The following is a 14,125-nucleotide window of genomic DNA, read 5'->3' on the forward strand; positions in this document are numbered from 1 at the left end:
TTTAAATACATTTATTTAACAAGCTGATTTGTTTTTGATGTTGGCTTCATTATGTAAAGAATGCAGATGAAGATGGGTTAAAATTGATTTAATTATAAAAACTTCAATATGTAGTGATTTTTCTTTAGGTTACCATTCCTGTGAAAATCGTGATAAATATGGAACGATTCGCAAGTGAAGATGACTTCATTTTTCATTAAACTATACACGCGAATATAAAAGTTGACGCAGCGGGATTCGATTTGCTGTGATTGTGGTTGTTCTGCGCGAAAAATGAACGTTAAGTTAGTGTCCTAATTAGTTCGGTTAATTACGACTTTGTCTCGCGTTGGCGATAAAATCCGAGGGCAAAGTTTCCTTGCTCGACTTGGACTGTGCTACTACAGCAGTCCCCGATTGATTTTTAACCGTTCTTAGACGACTAATTCAGGGTAAAGTGTAGCAAAAGAACCCGTCAAACTGGAGCGCCTACCAGAATACTTACGTGACACTGTGGATTGGTTTATGGGGTGAGTTTTAAAACCACCTTCAGGAGAAATTCCACCTTTGAAAATGCCTTATTTCCCTTCTCCGCTCAGTTTTCCGATAATTAAACGTAGGACGGTTGCGAATCTATTTGTTAAAAAAATTATTTTAACCTCCATAACGACATTAGTACTAATTTAATTAGGTATCACATATTCCTGATGTAATGTGGTTAAACAAAAGTATTGGAAAACTGAGATCGGATTCTCCAAGATCGTTACTTCCCCTGGATGCAGAACAGACAATCAGTTGCTTCTGCAGGTGTGTACAGATTGATTTTAGCACAACCCTTGGTATTTTTTTGTTTATAGAAAAGCCAGACGGAAGGAGAGGGAAGGAAACGATAATTCAAGCAGTGGTGACAATAAATTGTACTTAGAAGCTCCTGTACTTGAAAGAAAACTGCCTGAATTGGATATGAAGGTTTTAGTTGATTTACCAGCTGGTTTAGACTACAATGAATGGCTTGCATCGCATAGTAATACCAATAAGATTTTTTTTTATTCTATTTTTGTGTTAATTCAAACTAATTTACAGCTATGGCCCTATTTGATCATGTGAATTTAGTCTATGGCAGTGTTAGTGAATTTTGTACTATGACAGGGTGTCCTGATATGACTGGACCCAGTCAAAGGTAATTATAATTTTTATTATTAAGAAAGAATCAAATTTCATCCTTAATGCCATCCTTATTCCACAAATTAAAACAATTTAGAAAGTTTTTTGGCAAAGCATGGTGAAATGCTTCTTAAAACCCCATTTCTCAGCCAATATTATTTCAAAAAAATCAATTTAGACTAAGTCTTTTGGGTCTGGTGGCAAAATGCGGATGTTGAAATGCCCGATTTGAAATATTTAAGGATACAGAACACAATTAATTGGTTGTGAGGTTCTCTTGTTATAATCAAAGTACTATACATGTAAAAATCGTATATAATTGGGTTCTAAAAAAAGTTTGGGACTAACTTTGCATAGGTTTAATTATGTGCAGAACTACCTGATCCATTTCTACATTGGTTGGTGTCAGGGTTCGCCTGATTTAAATCACTTGATTTAAAACACAATTTTAATCAATGATTTAAATCAAAAGAAAAATGAAAATAAATATATTCTTTATATAAAAACTAATTAAAAACTAAGCCACACAAAAATAATATATAAATAAACACAAAAAGCAAACAATACTTAGGAATTATAAAGTTTATATGAAAATACTAATTTTCTGGCTTCTTCTATATTGGAGTAGACGAGCCCAAATGTAGTGAAATGTATTAAAGCTGAAGAACAACAAATACATAAAAATTGTTTTAAAGTTGAAAGAAATTTCTCAATATCAGGATGGTTCTTTTGTGAAATCTACCACTGCAAAGCAGTAGCAATGGATATAACTTCCTTGCAGAAAATGAGTTGTTTTAGTTACATTTAAAATAAATGCAATTAAATGTAAGTGGTATGTGCCTGTTTGTATTTCTGATAAATTTGTATTTAAGACTGTGATAATTCCAATTTTTCGTCAAATGAACTTTTCAATTTCTTCCACACTTCTACAGCATCATATAGAGAAGCACCTTTAAGATATTTAAGTAATCTTCTGCAGATTGTTTGGGATCAATATTAGTGTATATTGTAGGATCAATTTCCTTTTTATTTTCTTCACATACTTTTGACACTACATATTATTTACAACTTTTCCATCACTATATACAAGCCATATACTTAGATCTAGCCACGTGATTGTTTCTAAAATATTTCATCATTTGGATCACAACATGCTCTTTGACTTTAGTTATTTCATGCTTAGTCTTTGCAAAGCAAATTTAGAAAGTGAGCTGAGCATCTATAAGTTATAACAGAACCACTAAAGCTTAAGCTTCTGATCTATGTCTTCTTATACTTGTCATATTCACAGCATATCAGTCACAAATGACGTTACATTACAATTATATTTCGCTTTACAAAATGAAATTATTCCATAAGCAATTTTTGTTAAATAGATCAAGAGTAGTATCAAGATTTTTTTAAATCAATGATTTTTGATTAAAATTGTAGATTGAGTGTGGTAGGCAGGATACAATTTTCAATTTAATTGTTTCAAAGTTTGCATTTCGTTTCTTGCCAATTCCGCTTTTCCAGATCTAAATTTGTGGTGGTTTCAGATTCGTTATGTTTTCTTCTAAGTCAGTATGTTTTAGTTTATTTGCAAATTCATCACATCTTCCATAGCTAAAATTAAATATAGTGCACGAAAATATAAGTTTGAAATGTTTATATTTATATTGGGAGCCAAAGATATACCATTAGGATGTATAAGATTTGTTTTTAAGATAAGAAGCGGTAGATAGAAATAAACTTAATAAAAGCACTTCGTTTTTAATTAATTGGTACTCAATCGTAATTACTACAACGGTTATCTAACAGTGCTACTTGGACTGCTCTAGTATCAAGGAGAGATAGAAACTTAATTGCTTTAATACTTAATGCTTTACTTAATTTTTATCTGGAAACAATCAAAAAATTTGACTATTATTTCTATTTCTAATGATTATAATGCTGAAGTTAAGGTGCTTGTCCATTGTTAGATTTCTACCTGAATTTCCAATTGGCGTTATTAATCATTTTGCACAACATGAGTAGGTGAATTAGAAATTTCACAATAAACTTCAAAGTTGCGGGTATAAAAATGATTTGTCATCGGATACTAAATAAAATTTTATATCATATTTTGGCAAGATTGTCTGATTACAATTGTTATTGAAAATTTGTCAATTGGCAAATCGAAGTGAGGGTCAACTTGTGTAACCTTGATTTACATCCTAACCTAGTCAAGGTGTGCAACTTTATTTCAACTTTCATTCCTCTATATAATATTACGGTTCAGTTCGGTTTGTCACTTTGTATTCTGGGCTGATCATTTCAGTTTGAGTGTTCTAAATAACCTGTATCATTGTTAATTTTTGTGAGAATTACAAAGATGCCTAAACAAGCTGTGGTTGACTGGCAAGGATACGATATCCCTCATTTTGAGGTGAGAGAATTATATTTGTAAAACATAAATTTTATCTTTGTGCTACATGAAAACATACATGTTAGTGCACCCAGAGATGGATTGCCAATATCACAACGACATATTTTTTGGAGAGTAACCACCACAGATTTTCGTGTCGCAACCAAAAGGATTAGAAAAAATTAAGGGTGTTGTAAAGGAGTACGATATTATACAGCCTGTTCTGAATCAAGCGAAATTAAGCAATTAAAAAAATTTAATAATCCTCATTTAGAAAAATGCGACATGTTAAAGTCTTATTAGGTGTTGAGAAAAAAATGTGGTGAAATGTATCCAGAACGTGATCAACCAGACAGACGGTATTTTCTTAAGTTATCCAGAAGATTTCGTAGTAATGAAAGAGTCTTTGTGGAAACCAGAACTCAAAAACAATTTATTATAAATGAAGAAACAGAAGTCAATGTTTTGGCATATTTCGAAACGCACAAAACCAATTCAGTCAGAGATTTTGGAAAAGTGGTTTAAAATTATGTACAATATGGAGAATTCTAGAAAAATATAAATTTGTGCCCAATAAATACCGACCAGTGCAAACATTGGTGACACTGAAAGGAGGCTAATCTTTTGTCAATAGATCGCAGGTATGTGTAGGCAAAATGTGAACTTTCTAAGATGCATTTTGTGGACTGCATTTGTGGCAAATTTTCACGTTTCAAATAGAGAAAAAATATGCACTATTGGTCTCGTGAAAATTTATTTATTGTTCATCCCAGAAATCCTCAAATACAATTTATATTTATTAATGTGTGGTGTGGTCTAATAGCGAGTCAAATAATTCGGCCAATTGTCTATGAAGGCACATTGAGGAAGGAGATACGTTGATATGTTTCGGAATTTCTGGAAACATATTTAGACAAAATGAAGCTGCTCCCTATCAGTTTCGTGAAGTGAGAGTGTTACTAGAAAGGCTTTTTCAAAATAGGTGGATACCGCACAATTTGGACCATTGTTCACCTGACATAACTCCATTGGATTTTTACTTTTGTAGTTATATCAAAAACGTTTAAAAGCTATAAAACGTGTAATAAAGAATGTCCAAAAATGTATTGAACAAAACGGTGATGTGTTTGCACATCTATTGTGAATTTCTTCTGTTTAAATAAAATGAAAAAAGTGAACTCGAATCTTATTTCACAGCCATTTACAGTGAACTAGGCTAATATGAAACTAAGCTGATAATTCCGTTATTTTCAATTTTATTTATTTACAATTTATGGGTACAGAAACAGGACAAACCCAAATGATCTGTACCACGAAAAAAAAAAATTACAATAAAAAAAAGAAGGAAAACAAGGAAAAATGAATAAAGAAAAAATCAAAATTATCAAAATTAAGGCGAGGAATTAAAAATAAAATTAAACATAAACTAAAAACACTGGAATTCAAATATTATTATATATATACAAAAAGATGATAAAATAAAATAAACAATGCCTAATAGTAATAGTAACGGCTAAATTAAACATTATACAAAAACAGCACCAACGAACTACCAAAATGTAGGAGGCAATTCGCTGACTGCATTAAAAAGTAAGCGCTTAAACGTAAAAATGAATGCTGAAACAAATGAAAGCGAAGAATATGGGGGGAGGTACATGAATATTAACCGAATTCAAAAGAACTGTGAAACCACACATAATGTGTAAAACCTTGTACAAGAATAATACATAAGCCGATATTGCAGAAAAATGCTACTACTTTACTTATTTAACCGACTTTGTAACTCCACTAATAACAAAGTTATCAATGGTGCGCACTTAATTTAGAACAGACTGTATACACCAAAGGACATTAAAAGAAAACTTTCTTACAGCAACTCCTTGAGAGATGTGAGAAGACACTCATAGTTGATGCCAAGGAGAAAATCATAAATTATCTGTTCTTCTTATTTTCGTTCCTTATTGATTTATCATCAAATTGGTGAATTCGCCATAAATATAAGAAATGTTTATAATCCATTATTGCTGTAAGTGTCTGAATGCCCTAACATATCCATAATGTCTACATGATCCCTTTTTCATAAAAATCAAGAAAAATATTCCAAACGGACACTAAAACAGAAATGAAGCCTTCACCAATACTAAGTTTGAAGATCCTATTCAAACAATTAATGCAGTTTCTTCATGCCTTTTTCCATAGAAAAAGATACTCGGGTATATAGTAAATCGAAGTTTAGTATATATAAGTTATTTATATATATTATATAAGTTACTTGATTGAAAACATTATTGTCGCAAAGATTGAAGCTTCAGGTTTTGTTGGGCTTTATTTCAGGCCAATATTGTTCTCCCCCCCCAACTAGTATGCGATCCCACTCCATCGTACTTTATTGCCGTTCTATTTGCTTCCCCCCTAATCTTCTCTAGCTTCAAATCCTCTCCAATATCTCTCCTCTATCTGTTGCACAATCTTGCGTTTCTTCCAACTCATAAAACATTTTGTTTCATCTGCCCAAATCTTTTCCGAATATTCGTTGGTTTCCTCCAGTTCCATATCTGTCCTAATAATCTACTTGGCTTTCTCCCTCAATTAGAATTGACAAATGAATTTTTATTATTTTAATTTTATAAATAAAAAGTATTTGCTATATACTTTTTGTTATAGAACTTATCTATGGTTTGATGAGAAAGGCAAAAAAACTAAAGTAGCCGCCCCACAGTACATAGATTACGTAATGACCTTCATACAAAAGACTATAAGTGATGAGAATATATTTCCTACTAAATATGGTAAATAATTAATTTCAACCTTTATTTATTAAATAAGTTGTTTATAAAAAATATTTGAATTTTTAGCTAATGAATTTCCCTCTTCCTTCGAGTCAATAGTTAGAAAGATAGTGAGACTGTTATTCCACGTGGTTGCGCATTTATATGCGGCCCATTTTCGAGAGGTTGTTCTCTTGGGTTTGCACGCGCATCTAAACCTAACCTTTACGCACCTAACATCTCTTCACCATCGATTCTCGTTAATCGAACCGAAAGAGACGGAAGTGTTACGCGATCTCGAGATTGCACTTCGACTTACGGACGATGGTAGTAATCAAGAAAGTACTTCCGGTACGGATGGCGTAGATTCCGGTGGTATTGATAACGCGGAATCCGATAACAGTAAAAGTCAATCGGAGGAAGCAACTGGTATGTATTTCGAGATTTAAACTTAAGGATTATTAATTTTTTTTGTGTTTTGTGGCGTCTTTTTGTATTAATTTAGTAGTGTTGTTTTTTTTGTGTAATTTTTTTTACGTTTAGCTTAATTTTAGAAATATAGAAAGACATAGAAAAATAGAAAGAACACTACTGAGAATTACAAGTGTGTTTTTTGTCCTTTTTGTGTGTTTTATTTTTTTAATTATTTATTTTGCTAGTTTAATTTTTTTTGGTTTTGTAATTTTCAGATTTTTTTTCTGTGTTTAATATATTCTTTAATAACAGAAGAGTGACAAAACTGAAAGAACTGAAGGGAGATAATTTTTTAGGTGGCGAGCAAAAGTCGTAGTTAAATACAACAGCGTGTGGCTACTAGAGAGAGTAAATTATCCTAAAAACCGCAAAACGAAAAAAAAACTTAAAAATCTAAACTAAATGCAGCTTGCACTTTTTCTCTTTATTATTTTCTTTGTGTTTTTTTGTTATCGTAAGAAAATAACGTTGTTTAAAGTTTAAAGCAGGCTGACCTCAGAGTTATAAAAAGAAAAAATTAAAAAAAAAAAATACTAGAAAATTTATCCACTCGTAGCTGTTAGTGCAATGTGATTTTAAAAACTGAGACACTATAGTGACTTCCGTTTTGAAATAATTATTGTTTTTCTCTCCGATTGTGTCCGTATTTAGTGATATAATTTATTAATTAATTAGTTAACATTGACGAGAAAACACGTTTTTTAAACACATTATTAATTAATTCAAGAGTTACAAAAAAATAGTAATCAAGCCAATTAAAAAATTAACTAGGTCAAACTGTGAAAACAAAATGTACTTTATGCTGTTAAAAAAATATTTACAAAGTCGTATTTTAGTACTTAAAAGCATTGCAAATTTTGCATTTTCATTTAAAAATTTCCTTTCTCCCATCAATAAAAGAAAATCTACCCAACACCTAAAGATTTCCTTCGCCTTCAATTTGTTGTGTACAAAAAAAATTTGATCGGAAATGATGTGTAATAAGTACGTTTACGACAGCGCTTTCACTTATGAGAGTGCCATTCGAACAATTCCTTGTACAGTGTTGAAAAGAGAAGAGACAAAAAGATTCAGAGTTGCTAAGGGTGTATATATTATGATGTAAAATAAGATTTAAAAAATGAATTTTTAGTTTTTATTTATTAGAAAATTACAGTAAAAAAACCACTAGTTTATAGTATTGTTGAAGAATAAAATCACCTAATGTTACACTAATTTTTTTTCTTTTACTTCTTAAATCCTTAATATATAAAAAATATACAATAATTATTTTTTTCTCCTTATTCTAAATCGCCGACAGGGTGCTCTATTTAATTTTGGTTTGTTATTGGTGTTGTTTTTAACCTCGACCAATCTAATCGATCTACAAACGTTAGCCACTTCCCGTAGAAAATAACCGACTCCTTCCGCAACTGGGTCACACAAATCCCGTAAAGAAGTGAGTATGTTAAAAAAGAAAATCGCTGGAGGTTGAATAATCGCGTTAAAAACCACCGATAAACATGGTTTAAAAAAGTAATCGGATGTTAATTGAAGTAAACCGATTGTTAATGGTCGAATTAAACTTTGCAGAATAAATCTGATAAAGAAAAAAAAGGATTAAAAATTATATTTGAACTTAACATCAGATAGCAGAGTAATTTTAATTGTTTTATTTAATATGCTTTGTTAGTTGATCAGATGGTAAAAATGTTTGATTAAGGTCATGTTAAATCTGAAATGTCTTAAGTTCAATTTACACCTTGCAGTTAATGAAAAATAATGAGAAATGAGTCGTTTCTGCATTTTACAACCTAATTAAACTAAAACATACAAGAGAACATCTGGTAAGAAGTATTTGAACGTTATATAAATATCTAACTGTCTTCCAGCATGTTTTGCAACTTTTAGTTTTAAATGATTGATTAATGTGATTATGAAGAAAATAAATTGAATTTAATTTTTATAAGAGTGGACAAAATTCTAATTCAATATTAACGTTTTTCAAATTCCCACTAGGTGTATTTATTTCAGAATCGACTTGACACATTTTCTCGAATCAAGTTCGTACTTTTCTCTTGCCCTCATTTATACCTTACGGTGTTGGGTTTTTTTATCCATCTTTAATACATATTTCTATCTCTGGCCTTACTCCGTACTTCGGCGAGTTTCCTCCCTCTTCTTTCAACCATCTTCTCAATCTCTCCCTCCCAATAGGCTCTTCGTCTACCACGCTTTCTCTTTCCTTCTGGTCTCATGTTCAACATTTTCTTAGGTATTCTATCTTCTTTCATTCGAACCAGATGACCATATCAACTAAGTTGTTTTCCCTCTATTTCGTGTACCAGGAGATTTAAGCTAATTTCTTCTCTGATGTTTTTGTTCCGTATCCCATCTCTTCTGGTTTTCCCCAATAATTTGCGTAGGTAATGTATCTCTGTTATTATTTTTGATTTGTGCTTGCCCACCATCATCAAAGTTTCTGATCTATAATTAAGTGTGGGTATGTAGATAATTATAATAATGGTGTTATTTATTTGATAGTAGACTGCACTTGCTTTTGCTGTTCTGTTGCGTATTTCCTGATCTATCTTTCCATCCTTATTTATTATGGTTCCAAGATATTCGTACTTTTCTACCACCCCCAGTCGTTACTCCTCTACTCTTACGTCAATATCTCCCCTTTCTTGTAGGCAGGTATTCCATATTTTTATGTTTTTTTTTATAGGACATCTACTCTGCCTGACATTAGTACAACATCGTCCGTGTAGATAAGGTCTCGAGTGTAGATCACGGTTAGGTTGTTGTACCCCAGTCCCGTCTGCGTAGTTTGTCTTTTGGCTTGCTTTATTATTCTGTCCATGCTACAATAGTAGTAGGCTTAAACTGTCACCCTGTTTCACTCCTTTTTCCATTCTGAACTCTTCTGATGTCTTTCCATTCAATCTAACCCTTCCCATTGTTATAGTATACGCTTTTGATTGCTCTTTTTAGTTTTGGACTTGCCCCCAGTTCACCAAGTTAAAGTTTCCCATATATGTTGTCTCAGTATCTGATCGAAAGCTTCTTTTAGGTCTAGGAAGACCAAATATATATCCTTATTCCTGTCCGTTGTTTTTTCTATTATTGTCCTGAGGTTGTACCTATTTTTGTCTGTTTGGCCCGAATGTCACTCTTTGGGTTTTTCTTGTATCTGGTTTCTCAGCCGTTCTTCTAGAATTTTTGAGTATAGTTTGAGCGCAACCGGCACCAAACAGATTATTCTGTAGTTTTCGCAGTTGGTTATTCTTGGTTTATATTCTTTTCCCACTCGTGGGGTATTGATTCAGTATTCCATGTCAGCTGGAATATTTTCCTTAGCCACTGTATTATTTTCGGACCTCATCTTTTTAATAATTCTGGTGATATACTGTCGTCACTTACTGCTTTCCCGTTTCGTGTTTCGCTTAGGGCTATTCGCACGTCTTCCTCTCGACTCTTCTCCCTTTCTTCTGTATCCTCTTGTTTAAATTTTTCCTCATAGTGGGTTTTCCAAATTTTTAATGTCATGTATTAGTTTTGGTTCAGACCCCTTTAACCTCTTGACTACGTTCCAGAATTGTTTCTGATTTTGCCTATAATTTTCATTAAACTTCTTTCCAAATTCTTCCCAAGTTTCCAGCTTTGCTCTCTTTACAGCTTCCTTTGCTTCTTGTCTCTTTTGTCTGTACTTTTCTTTGTCTGTTGCCGCTTCCGTTCTTCTGAAGTCCCTCCATGCCTGCTTCTTCTGTTTTATCTTATCCTTGACCGTGGTATTCCACCGCTTAATTCTCTTTCAATTTTGACCGGTTTTGATTATTTTATTGATTTTCTCAATACTTTCTAGTTTATATTCTGGTAGCTTCATCTAGGCATGATGCCTCAATTCACACATTCATCCTGAATAATATTGTAACCTAAAACTAACGATGATTGGGAAGAAGACGAGAGAGGAGAGAATGAGGTTGGAGAAGAGCTTGGTGGAAGGGTTATTGGGCAGCCAAAGAGGAATGATGCAGGAGTAGAGGACATAGTTTCTATAAATTTGGAGATGGGGGTTAGAGAGCTGAAAAGGTGAAGGGGATCTGTTGGATGCTGGATATAGAAATGGGGAGGAGGGCTTGAAGAGCATCATTGCGAGAAAGCAAATGATGCTTGAAGAGTTCAGAATCAATCCGTTTGAAACATTCCCTATATTACCTCTGAAACTTGAGCGAACCCTTTATTACAATTGCAAAAAAAGTTACAATAAGTCAGCAGATCTAATTAAAATATCATATTGGTAATTAAAGAATGAATAGCACACCGCTGTTCGAAAGAGTCTGAGTATACCAAATCGAATTATTATTCCTAGGAAACAACTTTGATTCTAATTATTAAGGTGAATAAGATTATGTGCACCTCAAAATAAATCCATAAAATAGTGAAATGGTTTTTTTTGTGTTTCAAGGAATTATACAAAACTAGTCTGCAATATTACAGATAACATTAGATAATCGTTGGGGAAAAATTAAACTGACATGAGTGACCAAAGACGCAAGCAGTGATACAGTATTTGTGCTACAGGTGACGTTTTTTACTTACTTATACGAACAGCTAGAGATAAGGACAAATGCTGCTAGTTTTAGTGAATCTTGTAAGTGAAGAAATTTGGGATAGCAGTTGATAATGTGAATGTAGGGCTACAAAGGCGTTATTAGGACGATCTTCACCGCAATGGAACTCCTCTTCAACGTCCATGAAGACATTACTACCATGATTGACGTTACCTATGTTTTAATCCTTTTTGTATGCCTTTTAACAAATAGATTATAAAATCGAGACCTTTTCTAACTGTGATAGATTCTCCACCGTGTCTTGCTTTTTCAATTAACTTCAGACTTACTTTACAATAAATAATCGTTCTGAAATATACAGAAAACGCTTCAAATACTTATTTCCATTCTATTACTTAGTTTTTCCCCTCCTACTGATTCTTTTTCTACTCTTTTTCATCCAAAATCAAACATCTTCATCAAATCATGTATTTATCCTCCCAAAATGTCGCCATCTTGATATTACATTACGTTACATAAATTATATGTCGGGTATTCGGAGCAACCAACAATAGATGATATTATCAAATTTTATCGTGTGTCTTTAATCGGCAGTGCCCAGTAAAGACACCCATTAAAACTTTAATGCTGCTACGAGTAAGTCCTAAAATATTCCCTGGTTTGACAGTGGCGAGAAGTCTCTCTTCAGCCCACTGTTCAATCCTATGTTTGGCCATCGCAAATGATATACCAACTGCTGGCTCTGGCCCCACAAACGCTTTAGCGCTGTCCTCTCGTGCTAGCTCATCTGTCGCTTTATTACCAGCAACCCCTTCTCTTTCAAGAAGGATTTTAGCACCCATGTCAATAGCAAATACTTCCGCCTGGAATACAGTACAGTATGTACCCATGGTGTAAGCTTGCTTAATCTAAAGTATCTAGAAGTACACTCCTGCCCCGACCCCTTCCGACGTTTTTGATTCATCTGTAAACATGAAAATATCTGCTTGAGCCAGAGAAGTTTTTTCATTTCGTTTTCGATCGAGGACTGCCGTTCAGGCAGTACAATCTGGTATCAACCGGCATTGATAGCACAATATCAGTGCTTATAGTGTCTTCCGCAGCCCATTGGTAGGACATGTCGGAGCAGTTTTCAGCATATTGCTTATGCCTGTAAATGGTAGTTCTCACTTTCTCCAAATGCAAATGCAAAGGAGATAGCCAAGCAGAACATGCGTTGCTAGAGTTGGCGTTGTGCTTATAGCACCATCTTGGTCTTACGTAACTGTCTAATCACTATTATTATAGAATTTCAGTCAAGTCAAGCTATAAGTGATTACATTTTAATAAAATGAGTCAAAATATACTCTGATATCTGATGTTCATTAAGCTTCACTATCACACAGAAATAGTACTATATTAAATTTTCCCGTCCGAATCCCTACAAAGAATAGTTTAAACTTACTTTAAAAATTGTAAAATAAATGTTGTTAAAAATGCAAAGAATATATGAATAGTTCCAAAAAGTTCAGCCCAAAATTTCGTGGTATAAGCTTCTGTTTTTTCCGCTATTAATTCAGTTGTTAAATTTGGGGTAACATCTGTGGTTTTTAAATAACTAAAAGAACATGTTTTGAATCATTTTCTACCTGAAAATACAATGTATTACCATGCATTTCCGTGATCAAAATAATAAACATCAACGCGAGTTGGTTTATCATTTAGGAAACCTTGTTTACAAGTTTTTGGCGGTTTAAAACTGTTGTTAACTTGGGCTATATGAACGGCTGGATTTACACCAACCGATTGATTTTCTTGATTTTTACAGGGTGCGCAATGAACGGGAGCTGTAATAAAAGCTCTTGAAGTATTCGTTGCAACTGTAGATGTAACGGGTTTTGGGATATTATGTATTAAATCAAACGTTAATTTCTACGAAACAAATAAAAATTATTAATTAGTAATTTTATGGTGATAATTTACGTTCGGTATATTTTCTTTATCATTTTGTTCAATGTTAATTTTATACAACTCAATCGGTTCTTTCGATAAATCCTTTTCGTGTCTTCGAAATTTCAATAAATTCAAAAAACTAAAACGGCTCTCTTTGTTACTTTTTATTTCAACCATTTTTCGTAAGTTTACTTTTTCAAATGTATGTATTTTTCGTTCTGGAGGTTTTAAATCTACAAATTAATTAAAAAAATGTTTAAATTTATTTTTAATTGAATTAATTTAATTAACTTTGTGAAAATGTGTTAATTGCACGAACGTAATCACGATAAGGACATTTTTCAGCATGTTGACATAACAAAACGTTTGGATTTTCAATAATCTTAGAACATTCGGTCGTTTCGCTTATATCTATGGGAAGGGCGGACATTTCTGACATATCACGAGGTGTTGATTGAGATTCTTTTAAAGATCTTTTAACCTTAAAGAAACAAATTTTTTTTTAAATTATGTTTTTATTTATTTATCTACCTCAACAATTGAGCTATATATTGATGTTATAAAAGACTCGTCTTTATCTTCGTTACTGCTAGAATTAACTAAATGTGGAGTGCTTGGTCCCATTAACTCAATTACGTTTGTTAATTCTTCTTTAATATTTTCAATACCATTCTTTTCATTTTGTTGATGTTTTAATGTTGCTAAATTTGATTTGAGTAGAAAATTAAAGAATTGATTATTAATTTTTACCTGTTATGTCTTTAGTTGTTGCAGTAACTCCTTTATTGGAAGTGGATTTTTTCATTTTTTTGTATAAATAATAATAGTTAAAAGTAGAACTTGGTAAAATCTGGTATATAATAAAGATA

General features: G+C 32.5%; 2 protein-coding genes across 5 annotated transcripts; one reads left to right on the forward strand and one right to left on the reverse strand.

The window, feature by feature from the left end:
• Nucleotides 1-136: 136 nt before the first annotated feature.
• Nucleotides 137-7,986, forward strand: LOC111424100 (MOB kinase activator 2). Of its 3 annotated transcripts, none has more exons than XM_023057527.2 (7): nt 142-509; nt 671-786; nt 837-1,003; nt 1,063-1,159; nt 6,194-6,318; nt 6,385-6,726; nt 6,987-7,986. In XM_023057527.2, the coding sequence occupies exons 2-7, from the start codon at nt 692-694 to the stop codon at nt 7,085-7,087; spliced, it is 927 nt and encodes a 308-aa protein (XP_022913295.1). In that variant the 5' UTR covers nt 142-509; nt 671-691; the 3' UTR covers nt 7,088-7,986. The 3 variants fall into 3 exon arrangements, with proteins under 3 accessions (XP_022913297.1, XP_022913295.1, XP_022913296.1); XM_023057528.2 differs by having other exon boundaries at nt 143-509; nt 7,068-7,986; XM_023057529.2 differs by lacking the exon at nt 671-786 and having other exon boundaries at nt 137-509.
• Nucleotides 7,978-14,114, reverse strand: LOC111414817 (uncharacterized). Of its 2 annotated transcripts, XM_023046264.2 has the most exons (7): nt 14,007-14,092; nt 13,788-13,957; nt 13,548-13,737; nt 13,287-13,489; nt 12,973-13,235; nt 12,769-12,921; nt 7,978-8,350 (listed from the first exon to the last, which is right to left on the reverse strand). In XM_023046264.2, the coding sequence occupies exons 1-7, from the start codon at nt 14,059-14,061 to the stop codon at nt 8,038-8,040; spliced, it is 1,347 nt and encodes a 448-aa protein (XP_022902032.1). In that variant the 5' UTR covers nt 14,062-14,092; the 3' UTR covers nt 7,978-8,037. The 2 variants fall into 2 exon arrangements, with proteins under 2 accessions (XP_022902032.1, XP_022902034.1); XM_023046266.2 differs by lacking the exon at nt 13,788-13,957 and having other exon boundaries at nt 14,007-14,114.
• Between the last annotated feature and the right edge of the window lie 11 nt (nt 14,115-14,125).

The sequence above is a fragment of the Onthophagus taurus genome, chromosome 11, assembly GCF_036711975.1.
Source record: "Onthophagus taurus isolate NC chromosome 11, IU_Otau_3.0, whole genome shotgun sequence".
Lineage (NCBI taxonomy): Eukaryota > Metazoa > Arthropoda > Insecta > Coleoptera > Scarabaeidae > Onthophagus > Onthophagus taurus.